This window comes from Aulonocara stuartgranti (genome assembly GCF_965226115.1).
Source record: "Aulonocara stuartgranti genome assembly, chromosome: 6".
Lineage (NCBI taxonomy): Eukaryota > Metazoa > Chordata > Actinopteri > Cichliformes > Cichlidae > Aulonocara > Aulonocara stuartgranti.
The window spans coordinates 9,862,289-9,886,011 of record NC_138944.1 but is presented as its reverse complement, the minus strand read 5'-3'; the positions used below and the strand labels follow the sequence as shown (position 1 = coordinate 9,886,011).

The window sequence follows — 23,723 nt, the reverse complement described above, 5'->3', positions numbered from 1 at the left end:
GGTCTTCTCCAAGTCTTTCTCCAAACATAAGCTGTGTCTGTCTGTGGCCCTAGTTTTGTGTCAGCTGACCAAAGGATGCGCCTCCAGTGTTTCTCCAGGTTGTCATTAGCGTACTTCAGTCTGGCTTGAAGGTGTTTCTTTTGCAGAAGTGGAGCTCTTCTGCAATCTCACAGTCCAGGGGTGCTGAGTCCTAGTGACTGCAATAGCATCCAGAATTGGCTAAGTCATTCGATAGTGTCTTGGCAGTGTTTCTGGGATCTTTAAACATCACATCACATTTTCTTTCCAGAGTATTGCTTGTTCTGTTCTCTGTGGCTCTCTTTGACCTTCTTCACGATACCTCTCTCTCCAGTTCTTGAAATGCTGTAATAATTTTGTATAGTCATGCCATGCTTTGCATCGGCGATTCTTTTTCTCAAGTCTAAACTGATTTCTTTTGGCTTTTGGCATGATGCTTTCTCAAGCAACAGCTCAAACACTGCTGAGGCTTTAATACTCTGTGTAAATTGATTTTGGTAATTCTTTGTTATTTTCTGAAATAATTTCGTTATTGGGTGCAAACAGAAATAATCTACGCTTTCTTAAGAAAACTAGTTTGTTTAGAAAAGCTATGCGGAAAATCCCCTACTCTGTTAAAAAAGGCGCTTGGGAAAATTTTGACAAAAACTTTAAATCTTACAGGGCGGCTGATAATTTTCTCCTCATCTGCATAGACTGAGGAAAGCATTTCATAGAGAGGCTTTAAAGACACCAGCCTCTTATAAATGCTGTGTCATGGCTTTACTATGAGTGCAGACGGCTCGTGTTTATTTTTGGCAGCCTGAGTCCGTAGATTGTTGGTGTGGGGTTCGCAGATGACAGGGATGCCATGGATGCCAAAACCAGGTTTGCTATTTATATTCAAGACTTTTATGTATTATTTGACCAAAAATACAAATAGAAAGGAAGTGTGTGTTGTGTCACAGGTCAAGAATAGTGGGAGTGTCTTGTATTTTGAGGATTCGGCAGGACATACACTGGGTCCAGACTGTCTGGGTAAGGCTGGCTCCTAAGAAAGAAGGGGTCAGTTTTGCCATGGTAGGGTGTGGCAGTGAAATTCCACAAGAGTGCTTTCAGTTCAAATTCATGATGTCTCAGCAGCAGAGTAAGTGCAGCACCTGGGTTGGGAAACTTGTGCATTACAAATTTACCTTTTCTATAGTTTTAAATATTAAAAATCATAAACTGAGGCAAATAAATAACTTAAACCAATGCCAAATAAGGATTGCTAGGCCCGCGAGTTACTGGGCCTATGTGAGGAGACGAATCTTATCCTCTGGGAATAGATCAGGTCAGCCAAATACAGTCCAAAGTTGACGAAGGAAAACACGGCCACCACAACCTTGCTGTCCCACGGACACTTCCCCTGTGGACAGGACGACGGTCTCCATGGGGAGCCGTATTTTGTGTCAAAGCAGAACACTGGCCACACCACTGATGCACTCAGGTAGAGCAGTACTTCGAGGAGGGTGCACACTACCACAAAGCGGTCAAAGGGCATGCAGCACACAGCCTTGGTCCGCTTGCATACAGTCATTATGATCACCAGTGCTGTGAGAGCAAAACAGAAAGCATAGACAACAACACAGTAGATTGTGCCTGCATACTGGGAATACTGACTCCGGTTGGCCAGTGCACCAAAGATGATGCAGGCTACAAAGCCCTGAACAACTTTGAGAAGGCCGGACACTGTGGCCATATAACCCGTCACAATCTGGCCTGGTCTTGCTCTGCACAAGGCCACTTCCGCCCCGTAGGCCAGAGTCCCCAGGATGGAGCAGACGGTGACGGCAATGCGGAAATTTCTGACATCACAGCCAGCGTAAGGGCACTCGGATTGCACAAAGAACAGAGGGTAAACAACAGAGGCCGTCACATACCTGCAGAAGAAGGAAAGAAAAGCTATATGAGTTTATTAAATCTGAGAAAACCAGAGTTACATTTACAACTATGTCTGTAACGTCTCATAAGATACACTATATAAAATATACACTGTGCAGTCTTTAATAGGTCAGCAGGAACCTTTGTTTTATTTTCTAAGTTATGGCATTAAATTATGAGTGAGGCTGACCCTTAACCTTCCCATTATAACTGCTTTGGTATAACTGGAAACAAGTTTCTGACTGCAACAAATTTGCAAAATGCTGTTTTCGAAAGTCTCTTGGAGCTATTTCTAAACAATTGCAGATTCTAAGATCATCACTTCAAACAACTGTACCCATGTACAAGTTATTTATTCGTATCATCACTTTGCAAAGGTCTGGCCAAGGTACAGCTTGCTAAGGGACATTTAACCAAATATTAGTAAAGATATATGCAGATTTTTCAGCCTGTATGTATAATTTTGATCCTGTATGGATCCTGTAGAGGATCAAAAGTCCCGTAAAAAAAACCTCACACAGTGACAGTAGTGTGATTATGTGCCCAGTATTGCAATGAAAGGTTAATGTTCTCTGTTAAAGCTGTGACTCTTTCAGCCACATAGGTAAGAGTTGATTAGAGGTGTGTTTACACAGGAAGTCAGTCCTAAAATCAGTCTGGCTTTAAAGATGGCTGTAATCAAGAACAGTTCAAATATCCCTAAAGTCTCACAATTTAACAACACCTGATCCAAGTGTGTTTAGCAGTAAAGACCAGGTTATAAGATCTCAAACTGCAATATTTTTTATCTAGTCAAAACTATGTAGGTTTCTTTGTTTGTGCTTTTTTAAACACAATACACAATAGGTGGTAGAGTCAGATCCCTGACTCCTTATCAGTGCGTGTGTGTGTGAGTGTGTTAGAAAGCGATTAGACGTTAGATAAAAACATGGTATAAATGAGTGTTTGGGTGTCAGTGGGTGAATGACACTTGTAGGAAATAATAATAATGGATTGGATTTATATAGCGCTTTTCAAGGCACCCAAAGCGCTTTACAATGCCACTATTCATTCACTCTCACATTCACACACTGGTGGAGGCAGCTACGGTTGTAGCCACAGCTGCCCTGGGGCAGACTGACAGAAGCGAGGCTGCCATATCGCGCCATCGGCCCCTCTGGCCAACACCAGTAGGCAAGTAGGGTAAAGTGTCTTGCCCAAGGACACAACGACCAGGACAGAGAGCCCCGGGATCGAACCGGCGACCTTCCGGTTACAGATACGCTTCCCAACCCCCTGAGCCATGGTCGCCCTGACTGCTCAGCTGAGTAGAAACATTGTATATAAGTCCTGTTCATTTTCCATAAACTTGATGTGGTGAATATTTGCTGCGTTTATTCATTTAGCACATCCAGTATAGCAACAGAAGCATTTATCTGGAGGGACACTTGATGAATTGAGTCCAGTATTTAACTCACATTTCAGATCTGCCTGCTAAGTAATGTAGTTTTTAGAAAAAAGGCATCTTTTCACCTATGTTCACAAATATTTAGCAGCTCAGTGCCAACCTTGCCTGTGCAAAAAGTGAGTGCAGAGCATATAGAAGATTTATCAAAATCGTCTTTTAACCGCCTGATGCTGGAAAACACTGACGGTGATAAGCAACAGTTGCTAACTGTAAAAAAAAGTGCAATGGAAAGTGCAAAAATATTTCTTAAAGCTGGAGAAAACTGTAGTCGAATGATAATCATCTGCTGTTCATCACTGAGCAGCAGTTTTACATTATTAATTGTCATTTTTTTCCACCGTTGATTAAATAGCAGATTTAATTAATTAATTCTTGCGAGAATTTGCCAGTGGGAGACGTTAGATCATGGTGTGCATATATTTTTATTGTTTCTTCATTTAAAAGGACTCAGAAGATAATGTTTGTTTCTTTTTATGCAATAATTCATCCGTTAGATGTATTTGGGTATTTTTGTTGGGTGGATATTAATTTGCTGCATGTGAAAAAACTGGTATGACGAGTGAAAGGTGGTCAAAATGTAACTTCCAGTTCAAAGGTTGACTCTGTGACTTACATGAGCGTTGCAAAGGCAGCACACGTGACTGTGAGGTTGTCCCAGGATACGGGCAGGTAGCTGTAGAGACGAGTTGCATCCAGGAAGAACACCAGCACTGACATGGCGAAGCAAAAACACCATGCCGCCATGCAGAACACGCCGTGTGAGCCACTGTAGCCAGCAGTGTGGGTCACCATCGCGATCACAGCACAGCCCAAAGCTAACTGACATAGCCGGGCTGCACCCAGAGGTGAGCAGAGAGCCTTATGGTTGAGATAGGGACCGCTGTGGGAATCCATGACAGTCCAGGAAGTGTACAGTGAAATATTCAAGACAGAACTTCTTTAGGGCCTCAGAATTGGCAGAATTTATGATGATGAGGAGTCTTTTATGATCTCAGGTTATCTGACTGAATCCCTCCGCTTCATGACATCTGTGGGGAAAAGAAGCAAACAAGAAAGAGTCACTCTCACAGATCTGAAACACTAGTATAGCTTCACTTTAAAAATAAGCTTATTCTGCGTTTACCTCTCTTGTCTCATGAAGCAGCCTTTGTCTCTCCATTAGTGCTCTCATCATTCACTTTAAGTCTCCGCTTTGCATCCCTTCAGACAAAATTAAACCACTGACATGTGCGTGGAAATCACCACTGCCTCCAAACTTAGAACGCCACTAATGATGAATGGATGCCTCTGCTTTCAGCTCAAACATCCGGTAAATGTGTGTTAAGGCATCAGACGCTCAGGTATTTTGAATTATTCACTCTCATCTCTCTCTCTCAGTCGACTTGATGAGGACAGTCGTACTTATGTGTTGATGAATCAGAGCATGTCACCAAGTGACGTGGGGGGAGACACTTTTTTGAGGTCTTCTGTCAGAGCTCAAGCAGCCAGCCAGGCAGGCAGGCACACACACACTCACCTTTCTTCTGAGAGTTTATCCTGATTATTCCAAAATATACAGACTCAAAACCAGGAATAAAGTCGTGAGGACTGTTTGAAAATCTCCTGTAGAGCCTGATGAGCCTCTTCCTACTGGACCACATCAGAACCAGGTCCGCGCAAAACTCTCAGCTGATTCAGAGCCTCCTCTTGACTCTCGGATCATTTATGCAGACTCTGGCATGTTCGGTCTCATCCTCGTACTTTCCCTCTGTCGCACCCTCGCGCTTACTTTCTCCTCCCATGTGCTCCGGGGACGGGGTGCCATTGGTCTGTCAGACCAGAATGGAAGTTATTTGGGGTTGGGCCATCACCAAATGAGTGTTGGAGGGTTGTGTACATGTGGTTGGGCGTGGAGCTGAAGCATGCAGACACATTGCAGACCCTGTGGAATGAGGTGAAATAAATGACCCCAGTGAAGCTGAAACCCAGAGACTGAATAACAAAACAGGTTAAATATCTGACTCACTAGTTAAATCAATCAATTTAATACAGAACCATTAAATGTCTTGGTGAGCAGAAGCAGCATGACCACACTCTCAGACAATAAAGTGCTTAACATTTTAGTTTTATGGTATATGGGACTTTTTGAATCTAGCTATACTGCACATTATATTTCTAATATCTGCATTTATTACCAACTGATAATAACCAAGAGCGAGCAAATGTTCTCGAGGAGAATTGAACTCAAAAGTAACTTTCTGTAATAATCATCATCATTATGCAGATATAAAAGACAGATATAGAATGAAACTGGTCACAGTGGATTAAGTGCTAAACGTGTACCTTTTGGGATCTCAGAAACAGAAACATACAAAGTTACTTTAAGCTCAAATAATCAGCCCTAGATGGTTGATTTGCATAGCTTGTATCTTAAGCCTTCCCTTTTTTGTGCACCTATTGTTTTCCCTCATTTTTTAACCCAGTGTTTTGTTATTTCATTTCGTATGTGCCAGAATCAGTATGGGGGATGGATGAGGACCCAAACACAGGATGGAGGAGGCATATCTAAAATGTGTCCAAATGGGAAAAAAAAAAAACACAGACGCAAAATATTCACAATCAAAAAGGGAAACAGCAACACACCAATGGAGGAAATACATACACACAAAGAGATGACTACACAGCAGGAGACAGATGGCCAACAAAGCACAGCTGAACTTAATTAAGGCAAGTAAAGACAATCAGGGAAGCGAGGAAGGCACAGACAGGAAGCAGAACTAACATATAACACACAGGTGTCAAACTCCAGGCCTCGAGGGCCAGTGTCCTGCAGGTTTTAGATGTGTCCTTGATCCAACACAGCTGATTTAAATGGCTAAATTACCTCCTCAACATGTCTTGAAGTTCTCCAGAAGTCTGGTAATGAACTAATCATGTGATTCTGGTGAGTTGACCCAGGGTGATATCTAAAACCTGCAGGACACCGGCCCTCAAGGCCTGGAGTTCGACACCCCTGATATGACACATTAAAAAAAAAAAATCTTAAAAAACCCAAAAGACACCTGTAAACCCTGATACAAAAGAAGCTGAGGGATCTAAACACACGACCAACAACTTTAAAACATTAAATGGAGCTTAATAAAATCCCAGAATTCAAAACTAACACGAGAACAATACATGATCTAAACCAGTACAAAAGGTTCAGAACTCAAAGTTTACAAAAAAGTATTACAGCTCAAAAAAAGAACAAAATAAACTAAGAATAATTTAAGACCTCAACTGGAACAAACCCAGGCAGAGAATAAAACTCGGGAATAAAAATTCAAAACCAAAGACCATGACATGGAGGATATACACAGTCCCCACATCCTAAGATGATCCCCACTCTGGAAGAAACACAGTGACCTGGTACTCACATGCAAACAGGAGTCTCAAGGACTGAAACACAAAGGGTTCAGTTTTAAGTTTAGCAATAGTACAAAATAAAACATATATATATATATATATATCTCCTAAAATATTAAAAATTCATTATTTCTTCTTTTTTATTACTATATGGACTTGATTTAATAAAACATGACAGTCAATCATTCTGAATATTGGTGTTGGAAATATCGCTATATAAATATGAATAAATATGTAATACATTCTCAGTCTTGCTATTACAGCTGACATAAAAGCCGGATGTTATCTAGTTACCCAGCAGACCTGGGCTCATTTCAGAGGGAGATTAATTCATTAATTAACTATGTTGAGCTTAAATGTTGAGCTTAAAGTCAGAGTTTTCAGTGTCATGAAGGTTGGTCTCCTTTTACCTGGCTGAGCTAAAATTGTAACTTGTGTTACCATAATGATCTTGTTGGCAGCTTATTATGTTCAGTTTCATTTAAAATAATGTGGAAGAGCATTTTTTTTAAATCCAAGTGTTGACATGTGTCCTACACTGCAGAAAGAAGATGGGCAGCAGCAGCAACTGTGCTGATGATGAAGCAGAAAGCCTAAGTTAATACAGAAAGTAAAAAAAAAACACAATACTGAGATACCGATTATTGTCTCTGGCTGAGTTTTTAGGTTTTGTCGAGTCAAAGAAAGTCTGGCTTTGCTGAACTTTCTCTGTAGTACCCCTCAGGTCTCCTCTGACATGCATGGTGAAAAGAACACCCAAGTGCTGCACTGGCAGAAGTAACTTTTTGTCCTTATTATTAAAGCTGCAGACATCATGAAATCCTGTTTTCATTTTTGTTTTTTCAGTGTTCGCATTTAACCAAATAAATCTTGACTATAAAAAATAACTGAAGAGTTTAGGCACCACTAGTCATTGCCAGGATGAGGTATAGATGGATGGAGATGCTGTAACATCACCCACTGGTTGTTGAAGTCTCATTAAGAGATTTCAGCTAATTGTTTTCACCTTATTCATCTTGATATTTAGAGAGTTGGTTTCATGAACAAGAAGCGGATCTGGCTGAGAAACTGAGAGATGCTTTAGACTCATTGGCAAACGAGATGTGATTGACAGGTTGTTTGCCAGCAAGCACACCTTATGTACAGTGTATAGGATTAGGTAGAAGAAATTATAGTTATAGACTAAAACAGATGGATGATAAACACTGTAAGATAGATAGAATAGTTTATTTCGAAGAAGTAAATGTAACTAATTACCAGTTATGTTTGACATTGCTTCATATGGAGTTATATCTATGTGCAAAATACCTTAATGAATGTTTTAACTTACTCTTGCCTTAATCTATAAAAATAAGGAGAAGACTTCAATAGAAAACAATGAGACAGCTCAATCACTGAGAGGATGAAGTCTATATTCATGCAATTTATTGCTTCTAAACAAATGTGTGTATTTTTGTACTTTTCTTAACTTCATCTGTACAGGTGTTCTTATCACTCTTTTTTGCAGAACGTATATTGGATGGGTGTGTGTTTTACAGGTGTTTCCCTACACTTCCACACACAATATAGCATGTATGGGAGTATAATAGAACAATACATATAATGTGTATATAATGATTTTTGATTTATGAGATCCTTAACCTTGTAGAGAATTGCAAGAGACGTTGATATTTTGCCTTTAATATAAGTGAATCTAGGATAGTTTGTGATGTATTATCACACCACGGATTTCCCCCCCAGATACTCTGTCTCATTCAAAGTTATTTATTGTCACTTTACTATTTGTAGAATATGCACAATTCCCAAATATCATGAATTTTGTTTTACTCATGTCCAATGTTAATTTATTATAGTCAAACCAAGTCTTCATATTATTTATTAGTTTTCTAGTTCATTCAGAAGTTGTTCCAAGTTACTTCCACAGTACAGTAAATTTGCATCATCTGCAAATAATATTATTTTCAAAGACTTTGAAATTGCACATATATGTCATTAATATACAATAATGTACAGAACTTATCTTTGGGGAACCCCACATACAACAGGTTTCAATTTTGATTTTATGGCATTTATTTGTTTATATAAATAGTTTCTGGTTTTTAAGGGAACTGTTAACCCATGATAATGCCACCCCTCTGACCCCATATGTGCAAAGTTTATTAAGTAAAATGTTGTGACTGACTTTATCAAATGCTTTTTTTTTTTATCTAAAAAACTCCAGATAGCATATTCTTTGTTTTCAGTTGCAGTTGTTACTGTATCTTTAAATTCCATTAAGGCATGTGTTGTGGTTCTTTTGGGTCTAAATCCACACTGCTGTTCATACAGTACATTGTTTTTTGTGGGAAAGTGATACATTCTATTGTAAAATATCTTTTCCAGTATAGAAGAGAACTGTGGTAGCAAAGAGACGGGCCTATAAGAATTTATGAAACATTTGAAGACAAATATTTGTATCAGAGGGGTGAAAAATGAGGCTTGGGGACATCTAACTTGTTCTCATTTAACATATTAAACATATAAAAAAAGTGCTGAAAAATCTACATCACATTATTGTGCAGGTGAGATTCAGATTTACTTAAACAATATCATGAAGTTGCTTCAATGTTTTTTCTATTTATTCTAATTAACAGCCTGAGTCCATAAATGTTAATATTTGCCCACCTCATGAACAACAGCAGCCACAGATCAGTCCTTAAGTCTGTGTCTCCACCTGCTGGTGCGTGATGGTCTGTTGGTCTTTTGCACTCATGAGGAGCAGCAGCAAAAACCAGAGTGAATGACCATTTTAGCTAATTGCAACGGTGCTAGGTAACTAGCTATCCAGCATAAATACACTGATCAGTGTGCGGCCCTGACATTAGCGTTAGCACTGATATTTGACAGATACTCAGTCCACATCCCAGCAGTGTACTCTCACTCAGTTTGTCCCACTGTTGGTAGTAAAAGAGGACTGTTCGTTCACCTCTGGGCCCTCACTCTGTACCACAACACTGCAACTCAGGGACATCAGTACATCACACTTTGTATCACATTAGTCTTGAAGAAGTGGGCTATAGTAGACACCTTGATAGCTTGAAGGAAAGGTCAATTAGAGTTGAATTCAAAGACTGAATGAATATGGTATTTAAAGTAGCTGTACATAATGATACAAATATATGTTATTTATATATACCGCCAAATTACAACAACAGTTGCCTCAAGGCACTTTATATTGTAAGGTAAAGACCCTACAATATAAACCCCCTATAATACAAAGGAAACAGAGAAAACCCCAACAATCATATGATCCCCTATGAGCAAGCACTTTGGTGACAGAAAAGCTCCCTATTAAGAGAAAGAAACCTCCAACAGAACTGGGCTCAGGGAGGAGCGATGCATGACCAGACAGTGACGCAAATGAATCCCACTGTTTTCTGGGTGGAGTATGTGATGCAGCATGGTGAAGCTCGGCGTCTGCATATAACCTGATCTAGTTACAGTGGCGCAGCTTGGACACAGATTAACGCACTGAATTAAATGGTTTCATGTTTGGTAGAACTTAGTCTCCAACGTTTTTAAGGCTCTCTTTCAATGACTAAAATGTGCCACAGGGCTCCATCCTTATATCTCTTTTGTTACTGACATAATCAGTATTACACTGAGGTAATGTACATTTTTATGCTGGCGACCGTGTTTTTTACACTACTGGTTCTTCGCCTTATTTGGTTGATGGAAAACTAATGTGCTTTTAATAAACGTCACAAATCTGTAATCTATCATAAATGTGTTCTAAACTCTGATGAAACTGAGTAATGTTGTTGATGGGGTTACCTTAGGATTTCTACCCATCTGTTTATATCCGAACCTTTCAGCTATAAACCTCATGCTGACTACATATCAAAACTCTAAATTTAAAATTGGATTTTTATACAGAAACAGTCTCACATTAAAGCATAAAGCCCATAAAGCTCTCATAAAGCTCTCTTATTCCACTAGAACATTCTCACAGGTATAAAGCTCTCAGTAAGAAACCTGTAAAAATAAAGGATTTTCAAAATAATCTTCAGTACTGGAGTTTTTCCTGGGTGCTGTGTTGCTCACTATTCTAAATATTACTGACAGTTGGTCACACAGAAGAGGGTTTTCAGCAAACACTGTTACTCTGAGTGGTGTTATTTATATTTTCACAGACTGTCAGATATGAAATGCAATTCTGAGGCTTTGGTTAGAGTCACCTACTGTAAATATTTTTATCCGAACTGAGTACTGACTGATAAACATCAGAGAAATCAGAGAAAATGTGAGTGGAACTATGAATATAAACGTGTTTTGTGTTTTCAGGTGGCATGGGCTCAGAGGAAGCCTTTAGGTCTTCGATTAAGATAACTGTTGCTTTAAGGAATGTGAGAGTAAACACGACTTGGCATGCCCCTCTTTTTGTTTTACAGTTGTAGATCACAGTGTGTTGTCGTCCAGTCAGAGTGCAGCTCTTAACTCGTAGCTGACCTCTAGGCAGACTACACTCTGGACCTGCAGCTGCAATCTGACATTAGATTTTTCTCACACACTGGGGATCTTTTTGTGTTTCACACACGATGCAGGTTCCCACGTATCCTCTTCTTCTTCTTCCCCTCTCCCTCCTGCTCCTTCATTCTGTCGCTCCAGTACACGGAGGCCATGCTCTGGTTTTTCCGGGAGAGTTCAGCCATTGGTTGAACATGCGGACCATCATAGAAGAGCTGGTAAAGAAAAACCACTCGGTCACCATCCTAGTGCCCGATGCATCGCCTACTGTCAACTACAACAACAGCCGCGACGCCGCCAAGTTCAACTTCCTGGTTTTCAAGGTAACACTGGCGGTTATACAGCGTGTTTGTAGCCTGACGGAGAACAGAAAGAAAAGTAAAGAGACTCAGATTGATCAGAAAAACAGAATAAACTCTTCAGAACTGAAAGACACAATCCAGGGCTTCAGATCTTACTCGGTTTCAGATTTTCCGAGGAAACCCAGATAACAAGCAGTAGTTCTTACGTGACGTCAGAGCTACCTACTGGTGTCAAGCCAGCCTCCAATTCGAGACTTGCAGTCAAGCCAGCCTCCAGTTTGTTTTACGTTCCCTGTTCCCTGTGAAACCGGATTTCAAAATAAAAGCCAACTTCGAGTGAATTAACAGATATGTTAAGAACATAATAACATATAATTTAGGCTTTTTTTTTTTACAAACTCTAATGTTAGATCTATATGACACAGCCTTGTACCCTAATTGTGCCCTGTCACTATCAAGGCCATCTTATTTTGGATTTCAAAGTAAAAGCCCTGTGAATCTTCATTTTTGAACTACTCTTTCAATGACTTAATAATGCTCTTAAAAGCAAAAGTCGTATTTCCAAATACTATTTGAACTTTATATCAACACTTTCCAACCACAGTCTTTTTACAGTGATACCATATCAATATCAAGTCAGTCTGATTTTGCCTTTCATAGTAATGGCCCTTTGAAATTGTCCATAATTGACTTAATCTTCTAACGATTCAAAATGCTCTAAAATGAAAAATTCTTGTTTCCACAGGGTAATTCCACCTTAGATCAACAGTATACAGCCCCACAGTGATACCATATCAATATCAAGTCATTCTGATTATGCCTTCCAAAATAAAAGCCTTTTTAAATTGTCCATAATTGACCTAACTTTCGGTGATTTCAAAATGTTTTAAAATGGAAATTTCCTGTTTCCACAGGGTAATTCCACTCCAGATCAACAGTATACAACCTCACGATGTTACCATATCAATATCAAGACATTCTGATATTGCTTTAAAAAATAAAAGCATTTTCAAACTGCCCATATCTGAGTTGCTCCTGGAACAATTTCAAAATGCTCTAAAATGGCACATTCCTGTTTCCACAGGGTAATTCCACTTTAGATCAACAGTATACAGCCCCACAGTGATACCATATCAATATCAAGTCATTCTGATTTTGCTCTCAAAAATAAAAGCCTTTTCAAATTGTCCATAATTGACCTAACTTTCAGTGATTTCAAAATGCTCTAAAAAGGAAAATTCCTGTTTCCACAGGGTAATTCCACCTTAGATCAACAGTATACAGCCCCACAGTGATACCATATCAATATCAAGTCATTCTGATTATGCCTTCCAAAATAAAAGCCTTTTTAAATTGTCCATAATTGACCTAACTTTCAGTGATTTCAAAATGCTCTAAAATGGAAATTTCCTGTTTCCACAGGGTAATTCCACTTTAGATCAACAGTATACAGCCCCACAGTGATACCATATCAATGTCAAGTCATTCTGATTTTGCCTTCCAAAGTAAAAGCCTTTTCAAATTGTCCACAATTGACCTAACTTTCAGTGATTTCAAAATGCTCTAAAATGGAAATTTCCTGTTTCCACAGGGTAATTCCACCTTAGATCAACAGTATACAGCCCCACAGTGATACCATATCAATATCAAGTCATTCTGATTATGCCTTCCAAAATAAATGCCCTTTCAAATTGAGCATATACGGCCTACTTTTTTGACGATTTCAAAATGTTCTTAAACAGAATTTTGCTGTTTCCACAGGATAATTTCACTTTAGTTCAACAGTATACAACCTCACGATGTTACCATATCAATATCAAGTCATTCTGATTTTGCTTTCAAAAATAAAAGCATTTTCAAACTGCCCATATCTGACTTGATCCTGGAACAATTTCAAAATGCTCTAAAATGGAAAATTCCTGTTTCCACAGGGTAATTCCACCTTAGATCAACAGTATACAGCCCCACAGTGATACCATATCAATATCAAGTCATTCTGATTATGCCTTCCAAAATAAAAGACTTCCACAGACTTAAAATATAAACGTACTATCAATTACAACCTAGTGGCAATTTCAGCTTCCTTTTACATCATCTTTATGATTCAATTCTGTCATAATCAATTGAGTCTGATTTTGCTTTTCAAAATGAAAACCCAATATGTGTTGAAACAGCAATTTTCATTTTTAAAACATTCTGAAATAATTGAAAGAGTATATCACATATGGACAAATTCGACGGGCCATTAATTTGAAAGGCGAAATCAGACCAACATGAAATTTACATGGTTTTACTGTCGGGTTGGATACTGTTGATCTAAAGTGGAATTATCCTGTGGAAACAGCAATTTTCACTTTTAGAGCATTTTGAAATCTTTAAAAGAGTAGGTCGTATCTTGGCAATTTGAAAAGTCTTTTATTTTGGAAGGCAAAATCAGAATGACTTGATATTAATATGGTATCACTGTGGGGCTGTATACTGTTGATCTAAAGTGGAATTACCCTGTGGAAACAGGAAATTTCCATTTTAGAGCATTTTGAAATCACTGAAAGTTAGGTCAATTATGGACAATTTGAAAAAGTCTTTTATTTTGGAAGGCATAATCAGAATGACTTGATATTGATATGGTATCACTGTGGGGCTGTATACTGTTGATCTAAGGTGGAATTACCCTGTGGAAACAGGAATTTTCCATTTTAGAGCATTTTGAAATTGTTCCAGGATCAAGTCAGATATGGGCATTTTGAAAATGCTTTTATTTTTGAAAGCAAAATCAGAATGACTTGATATTGATGTGGTAACATCGTGAGGTTGTATACTGTTGACCTAAAGTGAAATTATCCTGTGGAAACAGCAATTTTCACTTTTAGAGCATTTTGAAATCTTTAAAAGAGTAGGTCGTATCTTGGCAATTTGAAAAGTCTTTTATTTTGGAAGGCATAATCAGAATGACTTGATATTGATATGGTAACATCGTGAGGTTGTATACTGTTGACCTAAAGTGAAATTATCCTGTGGAAACAGCAAAATTCTTTTTAAGAACATTTTGAAATCGTTAAAAAAGTAGGTCGTATATATGCTCAATTTGAAAGGGCATTTATTTTGGAAGGCATAATCAGAATGACTTGATATTGATATGGTATCACTGTGGGGCTGTATACTGTTGATCTAAGGTGGAATTACCCTGTGGAAACAGGAATTTTCCATTTTAGAGCATTTTGAAATTGTTCCAGGATCAAGTCAGATATGGGCAGTTTGAAAATGCTTTTATTTTTGAAAGCAAAATCAGAATGACTTGATATTGATATGGTAACATCGTGAGGTTGTATACTGTTGAACTAAAGTGAAATTATCCTGTGGAAACAGCAAAATTCTGTTTAAGAACATTTTGAAATCGTCAAAAAAGTAGGCCGTATATGCTCAATTTGAAAGGGCATTTATTTTGGAAGGCATAATCAGAATGACTTGATATTGATATGGTATCACTGTGGGGCTGTATACTGTTGATCTAAGGTGGAATTACCCTGTGGAAACAGGAAATTTCCATTTTAGAGCATTTTGAAATCACTGAAAGTTAGGTCAATTGTGGACAATTTGAAAAGGCTTTTACTTTGGAAGGCAAAATCAGAATGACTTGACATTGATATGGTATCACTGTGGGGCTGTATACTGTTGATCTAAAGTGGAATTACCCTGTGGAAACAGGAAATTTTCATTTTAGAGCATTTTGAATTCACTGAAAGTTAGGTCAATTATGGACAATTTAAAAAGGCTTTTAATTTGGAAGGCATAATCAGAATGACTTGATATTGATATGGTATCACTGTGGGGCTGTATACTGTTGATCTAAGGTGGAATTACCCTGTGGAAACAGGAATTTTCCCTTTTAGAGCATTTTGAAATCACTGAAAGTTAGGTCAATTATGGACAATTTGAAAAGGCTTTTATTTTTGAGAGCAAAATCAGAATGACTTGATATTGATATGGTATCACTGTGGGGCTGTATACTGTTGATCTAAAGTGGAATTACCCTGTGGAAACAGGAATGTGCCATTTTAGAGCATTTTGAAATTGTTCCAGGAGCAACTCAGATATGGGCAGTTTGAAAATGCTTTTATTTTTTAAAGCAATATCAGAATGTCTTGATATTGATATGGTAACATCGTGAGGTTGTATACTGTTGATCTGGAGTGGAATTACCCTGTGGAAACAGGAAATTTCCATTTTAAAACATTTTGAAATCACCGAAAGTTAGGTCAATTATGGACAATTTAAAAAGGCTTTTATTTTGGAAGGCATAATCAGAATGACTTGATATTGATATGGTATCACTGTGGGGCTGTATACTGTTGATCTAAGGTGGAATTACCCTGTGGAAACAAGAATTTTTCATTTTAGAGCATTTTGAATCGTTAGAAGATTAAGTCAATTATGGACAATTTCAAAGGGCCATTACTATGAAAGGCAAAATCAGACTGACTTGATATTGATATGGTATCACTGTAAAAAGACTGTGGTTGGAAAGTGTTGATATAAAGTTCAAATAGTATTTGGAAATACGACTTTTGCTTTTAAGAGCATTATTAAGTCATTGAAAGAGTAGTTCAAAAATGAAGATTCACAGGGCTTTTACTTTGAAATCCAAAATAAGATGGCCTTGATAGTGACAGGGCACAATTAGGGTACAAGGCTGTGTCATATAGATCTAACATTAGAGTTTGTAAAAAAAAAAGAAGCCTAAATTATATGTTATTATGTTCTTAACATATCTGTTAATTCACTCGAAGTTGGCTTTTATTTTGAAATCCGGTTTCCACATCCATTCCCGTAATACTTTGAATACACAGGGAACGTAAAACAAACTGGAGGCTGGCTTGACTGCAAGTCTCGAATTGGAGGCTGGCTTGACACAAGTAGCTACCTGGCGATGTAGTAGTAATGACATTAGAATAACACTGATTTTTAAAGTTAGCCCATACAAAATAGTAGGGCAAGTTAGCTTAAACAGAAGGAGAAAAGTATGCTTTTCTTAGACAACACAATATCTGAGAAAATATTACATTTTCATGTCATAATTTTCAGAATTTTCCTTCCATAAAGCTAGCTAGCTATATTAGCAATGATGCTATAAAGTTGTTAGCTAGGGTGTACCCCCCACCCCTCGCCCTATGGCTCCAGCCTCACACCCGTGACCCTGATGAGGATAAGCGAAAAAGAATGGCTGGCTATAAAGTTGCTTCAAAATGTTATTTTCTAACTACGTTTTTATTATTTTACAATTACGCACTTTGTACCGTAATTTACACGGTGTTATCGATATTTGTAATCAACAGCCTTGAAATGTAGAGCCAACCCTGCTAGTTTCTTAGGATTTTAAATAAACAGTTTAAACTTATTGATGCTGCACACAGGTGTCTATCATATTATTTTCTTTGACTTTAATAATGAAAAGGTTACACACAGCACTGCTCAGAGGCAAAAGCTAGTAATACTTGGACAATGGGTAACTTTAAACTTGTGTTCTTCTACACATCTGACAGGTCAGCTGTTAGACACAAGTACTAGTAGTGGAACGATTGAAATAAAGCAGCAGTTCTTTAGATTAATTCTCAGGGCTCTTTCATTAAAACAAACCTAACACTCAGATAATTAGAGTATTTTAACTGTATTATAGGGGTGGAATTGTGAAGGTGAAATTTTATTGGAATTTGCGAGAAACGTCTGGGGGATAATGTGTAAGTAATTAGTATGTATTTGAATTTTATGTTCTCCCTCTTTTTATTAACATCTTTTCATTGTCTTATTTCAGATTCCAGTTAAGCACAGTAAGATAAACAAGTCCTTAAAACAAGTCCTTAAAATATCCTTTGTTATAAAAGTCTGAACTTGCACAACACTACTAGTAAGTAAGTAAGTAAAGTTTATTTATTAAGCGCTTTTCACAGACAGGCAGTCACAAAGCACTGTACACAAAGATTAAAATAAACAGTACAATCAATAGACATTATACACAATGTAAGAGGTTAAATGTAAATAATGTAAAGAATATAAAATACGTAGATCAACAAAAGGCTTGTTTGAATAGAAAAGTTTTTAACTGGTTTTTAAAAGCACTCATAATGGAATTACATTGGTCAACGAGGTGCAACCTTAGGTCAATGCTGGCGTGGAGTCGGGGGTTTCAGACATTTGTCACTCAGTTGCACACAAGCCACCAGTTAAAAGAAATGGCAGGGACTATTAGCTGAGTTTAGAAGTCAGTGAGACTTCTGTATCACTGGACAGAGCTCACGACTGCTGTACATCAGCTGTTGATTCACATCATACTGATACTGATGGTGGTGCTGAAGCTCCAACTACTGAGTTCCTAATAACAAGTTTAAAATACTGTGCTTCAACATTTTCAGTCTCTTTAGTGGCACTGACTGCAGTCTTGGGCATTTTGCATGTGTTTCACCCAGAATTACCCAAAGATGGATGGTAGGGATAAAACATGGATGGTGGGGAATACCATCATTTTGGTTTGGATACAGCTGGTGGACTCTTTAGGCCTTTAGATAACTCAGGATTTCCTTATGAAAATTAAATTTCTTGCACAAGCTTCACTTGTTTTTAGAACAAACTGTGAAAAGGTTTTCAGAAAAGCTTCATGTAAAGGTGTCACAACTGAAAAAAGGACACAGATTACTGCACCTGCATTATGATGCACTTGTGGCTCAGATAGGCCATTCAGAACAATACAGAAAGGTAGTAACTGAAAAGTGCACCCTGTCTTAAGGAGTACAATTTGTAGATGGCACTGCTGAAACATGCTAATACTTTTCTGAAGGTTTTGTTATAACAAGTCTTACTTCCAGTACCCCCAGAATTGGATGCTACCGAGTGTGGCGGTTGAACTGCAGGCTTGGTGTAACAAAGCTCCAAAACCTTACTAGGAAATATCCTTTATGCCCTGACAGCACAACATTGATTGCCATCCTTGTCAAACATTAATCTTTTTTTTTTTTTTATCAAGCTCTAAAGCCAGTTAATGAACTCATTATTTATTCTTTTCCCCCTAGTTATCATAGACAGGATAACTTAAAAAAACAAAAAAACATGAAGTGGTTCATTATGCAGGTCAGTATTAGTGACACAGAAATTGTTCCTAGCTCCTGGATAACTACAGAGGAGCTTTCATGACCCCCATATCCTCCTCGAGAAACATCCAAAGTCCACGCTGCAATGAAGAGGACAATGATCCCAACGAGTCATGGCAAATGTATGAACCAGTCAGAATTCTCATAAGCCATGGTGATTATTATCAGCATAGGTGTTATGATATTTTAATATAACAGCTGTTTTGGGTGACTTATGGTCTTCAAAGGTACAGTGGGATGCAAAAGTTTGGGCAACCTTGTTAATAGTCATTATTTTCCTGTATAAATCATTGGTTGTTACAATAAAAAATGTCAGTTAAATATATCATATAGGAGACACACACAGTGATATCTGAGAAGTGAAATGAAGTTTATTGGATTTACAGAAAGTGTGCAATAATTGTTTAAACAAAATCAGGCAGGTGCATAAATTTGGGCACTATTGTCATTTTGTTGATTCCAAAACCTTTAGAACTAATTATTGGAACTCAAATTGGCTTGGTAAGCTCAGTGACCCCTGACCTACATACACAGGTGAATCCAGTAATGAGAAACAGTATTTAAGGGGGTCAATTGTAAATTTCCCTCTTTTAATTTTCTCTGAAGAGTAGCAACATGGGGGTCTCAAAACAACTCTCAAATGACCTGAAGACAAAGATTGTTCACCATCATGGTTTAGGGGAAGGATACAGAAAGCTGCTCCGAGATTTAAGCTGTCTGTTTCCACAGTTAGGAACATACTGAGAAAATGGAAGACCACAGGCTCAGTTCAAGTTCAGGCTCGAAGTGGCAGACCAAGAAAAATCTCGGAGAGACAGAAGCAACGAATGGTGAGAACAGTCAGAGTTAACCCACAGACCAGCACCAAAGACCGACAACATCATCTTGCAGCAGATGGAGTAACTGTGCATCGTTCTACCATTCGGCGCACTTTACACAAGGAGATGCTGCATGCGAGAGTGATGCAGAGGAAGCCTTTTCTCCGCCCACAGCACAAACAGAGCAGCTTGAAGTATGCTAAAGCACATTTGGATAAGCCAGCTTCATTCTGGAATCAGGTGCTGTGGACTGATGAAACTAAAATTGAGTTATTTGGTCATAACAAAGGGGCGTTATGCATGGAGGAAAAAGAACACAGCATTCAAAGAAAAACACCTGCTACCTACAGTAAAATATGGTGGTGGTTCCATCATGCTGTGGGGCTGTGTGGCCAGTGCAGGGACTGGGAATCTTGTCAAAGTTGAGGGACACATGGATTCCACTCAGTCAGCAGAATCTGGAGACCATAGTCCAGGAATCTGTGACAAAGCTGAAGCTGCGCCGGGGCTGGATCTTTCAACAAGACAGCGATCCGAAACACTGCTCAAAATCCACTAAGGCATTCATGCAGAGGAACAAGTACAACGTTCTGGAATGGCCATCTCAGTCCCCAGATCTGAATATTATTGAAAATCTGTGGTGTGAATTAAAGAGAGCTGATTGCAGATTGGTTGGGTGGTGCAGGACGCCAGATATCCACCTCCATCCTGGTGTAAACAAAAAACAGGGAATTTAAAGTAATATGTTAAAGAAAATAATGTTTTTTATAAAATAAACTTTTTTCTTAAGTGATGCAAAGATCTTCATTGTCATTTTTATATTAGATAAACCCTTATGCTTAAAAATGTTTAAAAACTGTTAAATTGTAACAGAATGGTTTACAGATAATGTTTATCCTTTTTTTACATGATGCATAATATTTTTTCCCACAGGTTTAAATAATTTGCAGTGGTTTGATACTGATTGAAATACCTGCAAAGTCCTGTTTTAATCCTGATTTCCTTGTTGGTTCAATGTTAAATGTAAAAATGTGATGAAAAATGTCAGATTTCAGCATTGAATAAATTAAAATAATGTTGATAATCTGATATTGATTTAATATTTCAGTGAATGTTCACTACCATGGAAGCCTCCTGATATAGGACCTCAGTCTTATTTTATTTTTTTTTCTGTTTTCATTATTTGTTTGTGCTTGTCTTTGAACTCACAACACACCCTTACTAGGCGATAACTGATACTGCTGAGCAGTGTGTTGTCTTCCATCAGATCCCTATGAGGAATCAAAAGAACTGTGAAGTGTTGATATTTAACAAGAATCAATAACTTGATCAGGGGGTTTTGTTTTGTTTTTTTCCCTGCAGGTGCCATACAGCAAGGAGGAATATTTGAGCCCCATGGAGGAATTCATCCACTTCTCCATGCACGACCCCTCAATGCTGCAAGTGGCCATGAAGCTGATCGACTTCATGGGGCGGAGCTTGGACTTCGGGAGGCAGCAGTGTGACGGGATTCTAAAGAACGATCAGCTGATGGCAACTCTGCGGGATGCCGCTTTCGACGTCGTCCTACTTGACTCCTTGGTAATGTGTGGCGACCTGGTGGCTGATGTGCTCGGCGTGCCGCTCGTCATCTCGCTACGCTTGAGCTTAGGCAGTGTTTTTGAGCGTCACTGTGGCCACGCTGTGTTTCTGCCGTCTTATGTCCCGGTAGCTCCTGTGCTGTACAACGACCACATGACGTTCACGGAGAGACTAATCAACTTGGTGACATATGTGGCGTCATCAGTGCTAACCGAACTGGGCTGGAAGCTGACGATGGATAAATACTACAGTGAGATTAAAGGTCAGAGGTGAAATCATACTGATGTCATCGTCTGTCTGAATTCATGAGGCATAAGGAATAAAAGTAAACTAATCCAAGCTTTTATTTTGAAGTCATACTCCTTATTTGCTGTATAAACAGGAACTCCCACCAGTGTGTGTGAGACTCTGGGGAAGGCTGACGTGTGGCTCATCAGGACGTTCTGGGACATCGATACGCCACGGCCAACCCCACCCAACTTCAAACACGTGGGTGGTCTGAACTGCAGACCCGCCAATCAGCTGCCAGAGGTGTGGGCTCTGATCATTGACAGTACTTGTATTCTGAAATGACACAGTTAAATGATGATGTAATGATGATGTCACACCTTACAGGACCTGGAGGCTTTTGTGCAGAGTTCAGGTGATCCTGGTGTAGTCGTTGTTTCTTTTGGCTCCATGGTACCCAATCTGACGATGGAGCGCACCAACGTCATCGCCACCGCCTTAGGACGAATCCCTCAGAAGGTCAGGGCACTCACAGGCAAACAGAATATGGGTTATCATATCACTGCATCCATTGCAGAATGAATGTATTTAAAGCATTTAAGCATTGAAAAAGTGCTAGTACGAATGGATGAATGAGGAAAGCTCAGTAAAGTGCTTTGAGTGCAAGAACTTTACCTGTTTGTTGGTTCTTTGAACCAATGAGTATATCATTCCTTTCAGGTGATTTGGCGTCACCGTGGTGAAGCTCCACCTGCACTTGCGCCAAACATAAAGATTTCTGATTGGATCCCTCAGAACGATCTGCTCGGTGTGACTCATTTATGTTATTATAGGATTGTATGGAAGGGGGTTTTTGTTTTTTAAATTGAAAAGGTGATTAGAAACTGATTTTATTGTGGTGTTTAAAATGAATAAAAAATGTTTTTAAAAAGAGAAATGAATTAAAATAATTCTAATCAAATTTTTTTAAGTTTCAGACTTGTGACCTTGCTTTTGTGTTGTGGGCGTGTAACCAGGGGGAGGGACAGGGCGTAGACTAATGATAGACAGCTCCTGTGTCACATTTGTTGCAAATTAAAGACGCCATAATACATTTTTAAACATATGTATATTAACATGGTACAAACATTCACCTGTTAATATATTCCATCATAGAATAATCAGAAATAGTGTTTACCTGTTGGCTGCTGTCAGCCTGGGAAGTGGTGGCCATCTTCAACCAAACTGCTAATTTATAAATTGTCAAACATCAGTCTGTGCCCCGCCTCTTCCTCTTGATACACGCCCACAACAAAATAATTCATTTGTTTTCTGAAACACATTTTTAAAAAAAAAAAATTTAAATAGCAAAACTTGAATTTCAGTTTCAAAGCACTTCTTCAGTCAAAGCGAACCTTTTCACCTTGATTTAGCTCAGTGTGATTTCAAAAGAAAAGCCTAACACGGCCTATTTTTTCCAACATTTTCAAAAATATTTGTTAGGTTCTTTCACAGTTACAGTTTTGTTTATTTCCCCCCCTCAGGTCACCCGAAGACACGAGCATTCGTGACTCATGGCGGCACTAACGGTCTGTACGAAGCTGTGTTTCACGGCGTGCCTCTGGTCGGCTTGCCGGTGTTTGGCGATCAGTCTTATAATCTTAACCGTATGAGCCACCTCGGCACTGCCATCGTCCTCGACTTCAACAAAGTGACAGCCGAGGAGCTGGCAGAAGCACTGCATGCCATCGTCAACCAGCCAAGGTAAGGGTGATTATACTGTGAAAAAGGTATTTTATGTACATTTCTGTGCAAAGACCGATCTCCATGCACTTGGACCTGTTACTAAATTTTGATTTCCTGTGTTTGACCCTGCTCCATCACATTAAAAGTGCACTTTTGTTTAACAATGAAACAGCCATGTGACTTCCTGTACGTTTCCCATGATGCACAGCTACAAGACCAGCATGCAGCGTCTGTCGGCGGTGCACCGCGACCAGCCGGTGACGCCACTGAATACAGCCGTCTTCTGGTTGGAGTTTGTTATGCGACATGGTGGAGCTAGGCATTTGCGGTTGGCTTCACATAATCTGAACTGGTTCCAGTACCACAGCTTGGACACAGGCGCTGTCCTGCTCATCACTTTGATGACTGCCGCTGCGTTGTGTTGGGTGGTCATACGCTGCTTCCTGCAGCAGTGCAGACGACGAGGAGGAAGAGAGAAGGAGGACTGAAGAAAGATATTTTTGAAGGTAAATACGTTGCAAAAGGTGATAGGTTGCTTGGGGCAGAAGAAATGGCAGTGGGGGTAAACCAGTCAGAAAGCAGAAGACCAAGAGGTCTCATTCCTCACTGTCCTCTGTCCTTCATGCTGGATTTACAACCAGAGCACGGAAGGTTACTGCAAGTTTCCTTACCT

General features: G+C 38.9%; 2 protein-coding genes across 5 annotated transcripts in view; one reads left to right on the top strand and one right to left on the bottom strand.

Annotated features, from left to right (window-relative positions):
* Window positions 1–506: 506 nt before the first annotated feature.
* LOC309709233 (myeloid-associated differentiation marker-like protein 2) lies at window positions 507–6,020 on the bottom strand. The gene is made up of 4 exons (XM_082537791.1): window positions 6,009–6,020; window positions 4,491–5,288; window positions 3,981–4,395; window positions 507–1,919 (listed from the first exon to the last, which is right to left on the bottom strand). The coding sequence occupies exons 3-4, from the start codon at window positions 4,259–4,261 to the stop codon at window positions 1,268–1,270; spliced, it is 933 nt and encodes a 310-aa protein (XP_082393917.1). The 5' UTR covers window positions 4,262–4,395; window positions 4,491–5,288; window positions 6,009–6,020; the 3' UTR covers window positions 507–1,267.
* Window positions 6,021–10,487: 4,467 nt separating this feature from the next.
* LOC309709058 (UDP-glucuronosyltransferase 2A2-like) overlaps window positions 10,488–23,723 on the top strand; it is a 17,119-nt gene continuing 3,883 nt past the window's right edge. For 3 of the 4 annotated variants that reach the window (XM_082537485.1, XM_082537484.1, XM_082537483.1), the window contains exons 1-7: window positions 10,488–11,580; window positions 20,879–21,359; window positions 21,480–21,628; window positions 21,713–21,844; window positions 22,046–22,133; window positions 22,849–23,068; window positions 23,259–23,556. In XM_082537485.1, coding sequence (XP_082393611.1) covers window positions 11,329–11,580; window positions 20,879–21,359; window positions 21,480–21,628; window positions 21,713–21,844; window positions 22,046–22,133; window positions 22,849–23,068; window positions 23,259–23,538 — 1,602 coding nt within the window. In that variant the 5' untranslated portion in view covers window positions 10,488–11,328 and the 3' untranslated portion in view covers window positions 23,539–23,556. The remainder of the gene's footprint in view (window positions 11,581–20,878; window positions 21,360–21,479; window positions 21,629–21,712; window positions 21,845–22,045; window positions 22,134–22,848; window positions 23,069–23,258; window positions 23,557–23,723) is intronic. The other variant, XM_082537482.1, reaches the window with a different exon arrangement.

Bases quoted from the DNA above. Each gene is read 5' to 3' on its own strand.
- LOC309709233 (XM_082537791.1), bottom strand. From the start codon at position 4,261: ATGGATTCCCACAGCGGTCCCTATCTCAACCATAAGGCTCTCTGCTCA. The intron at 1,920-3,980 runs GTAAGTCACAGA...CTTCTTCTGCAG, and splicing joins GCTGCCTTTGCAACGCTCAT to GTATGTGACGGCCTCTGTTG.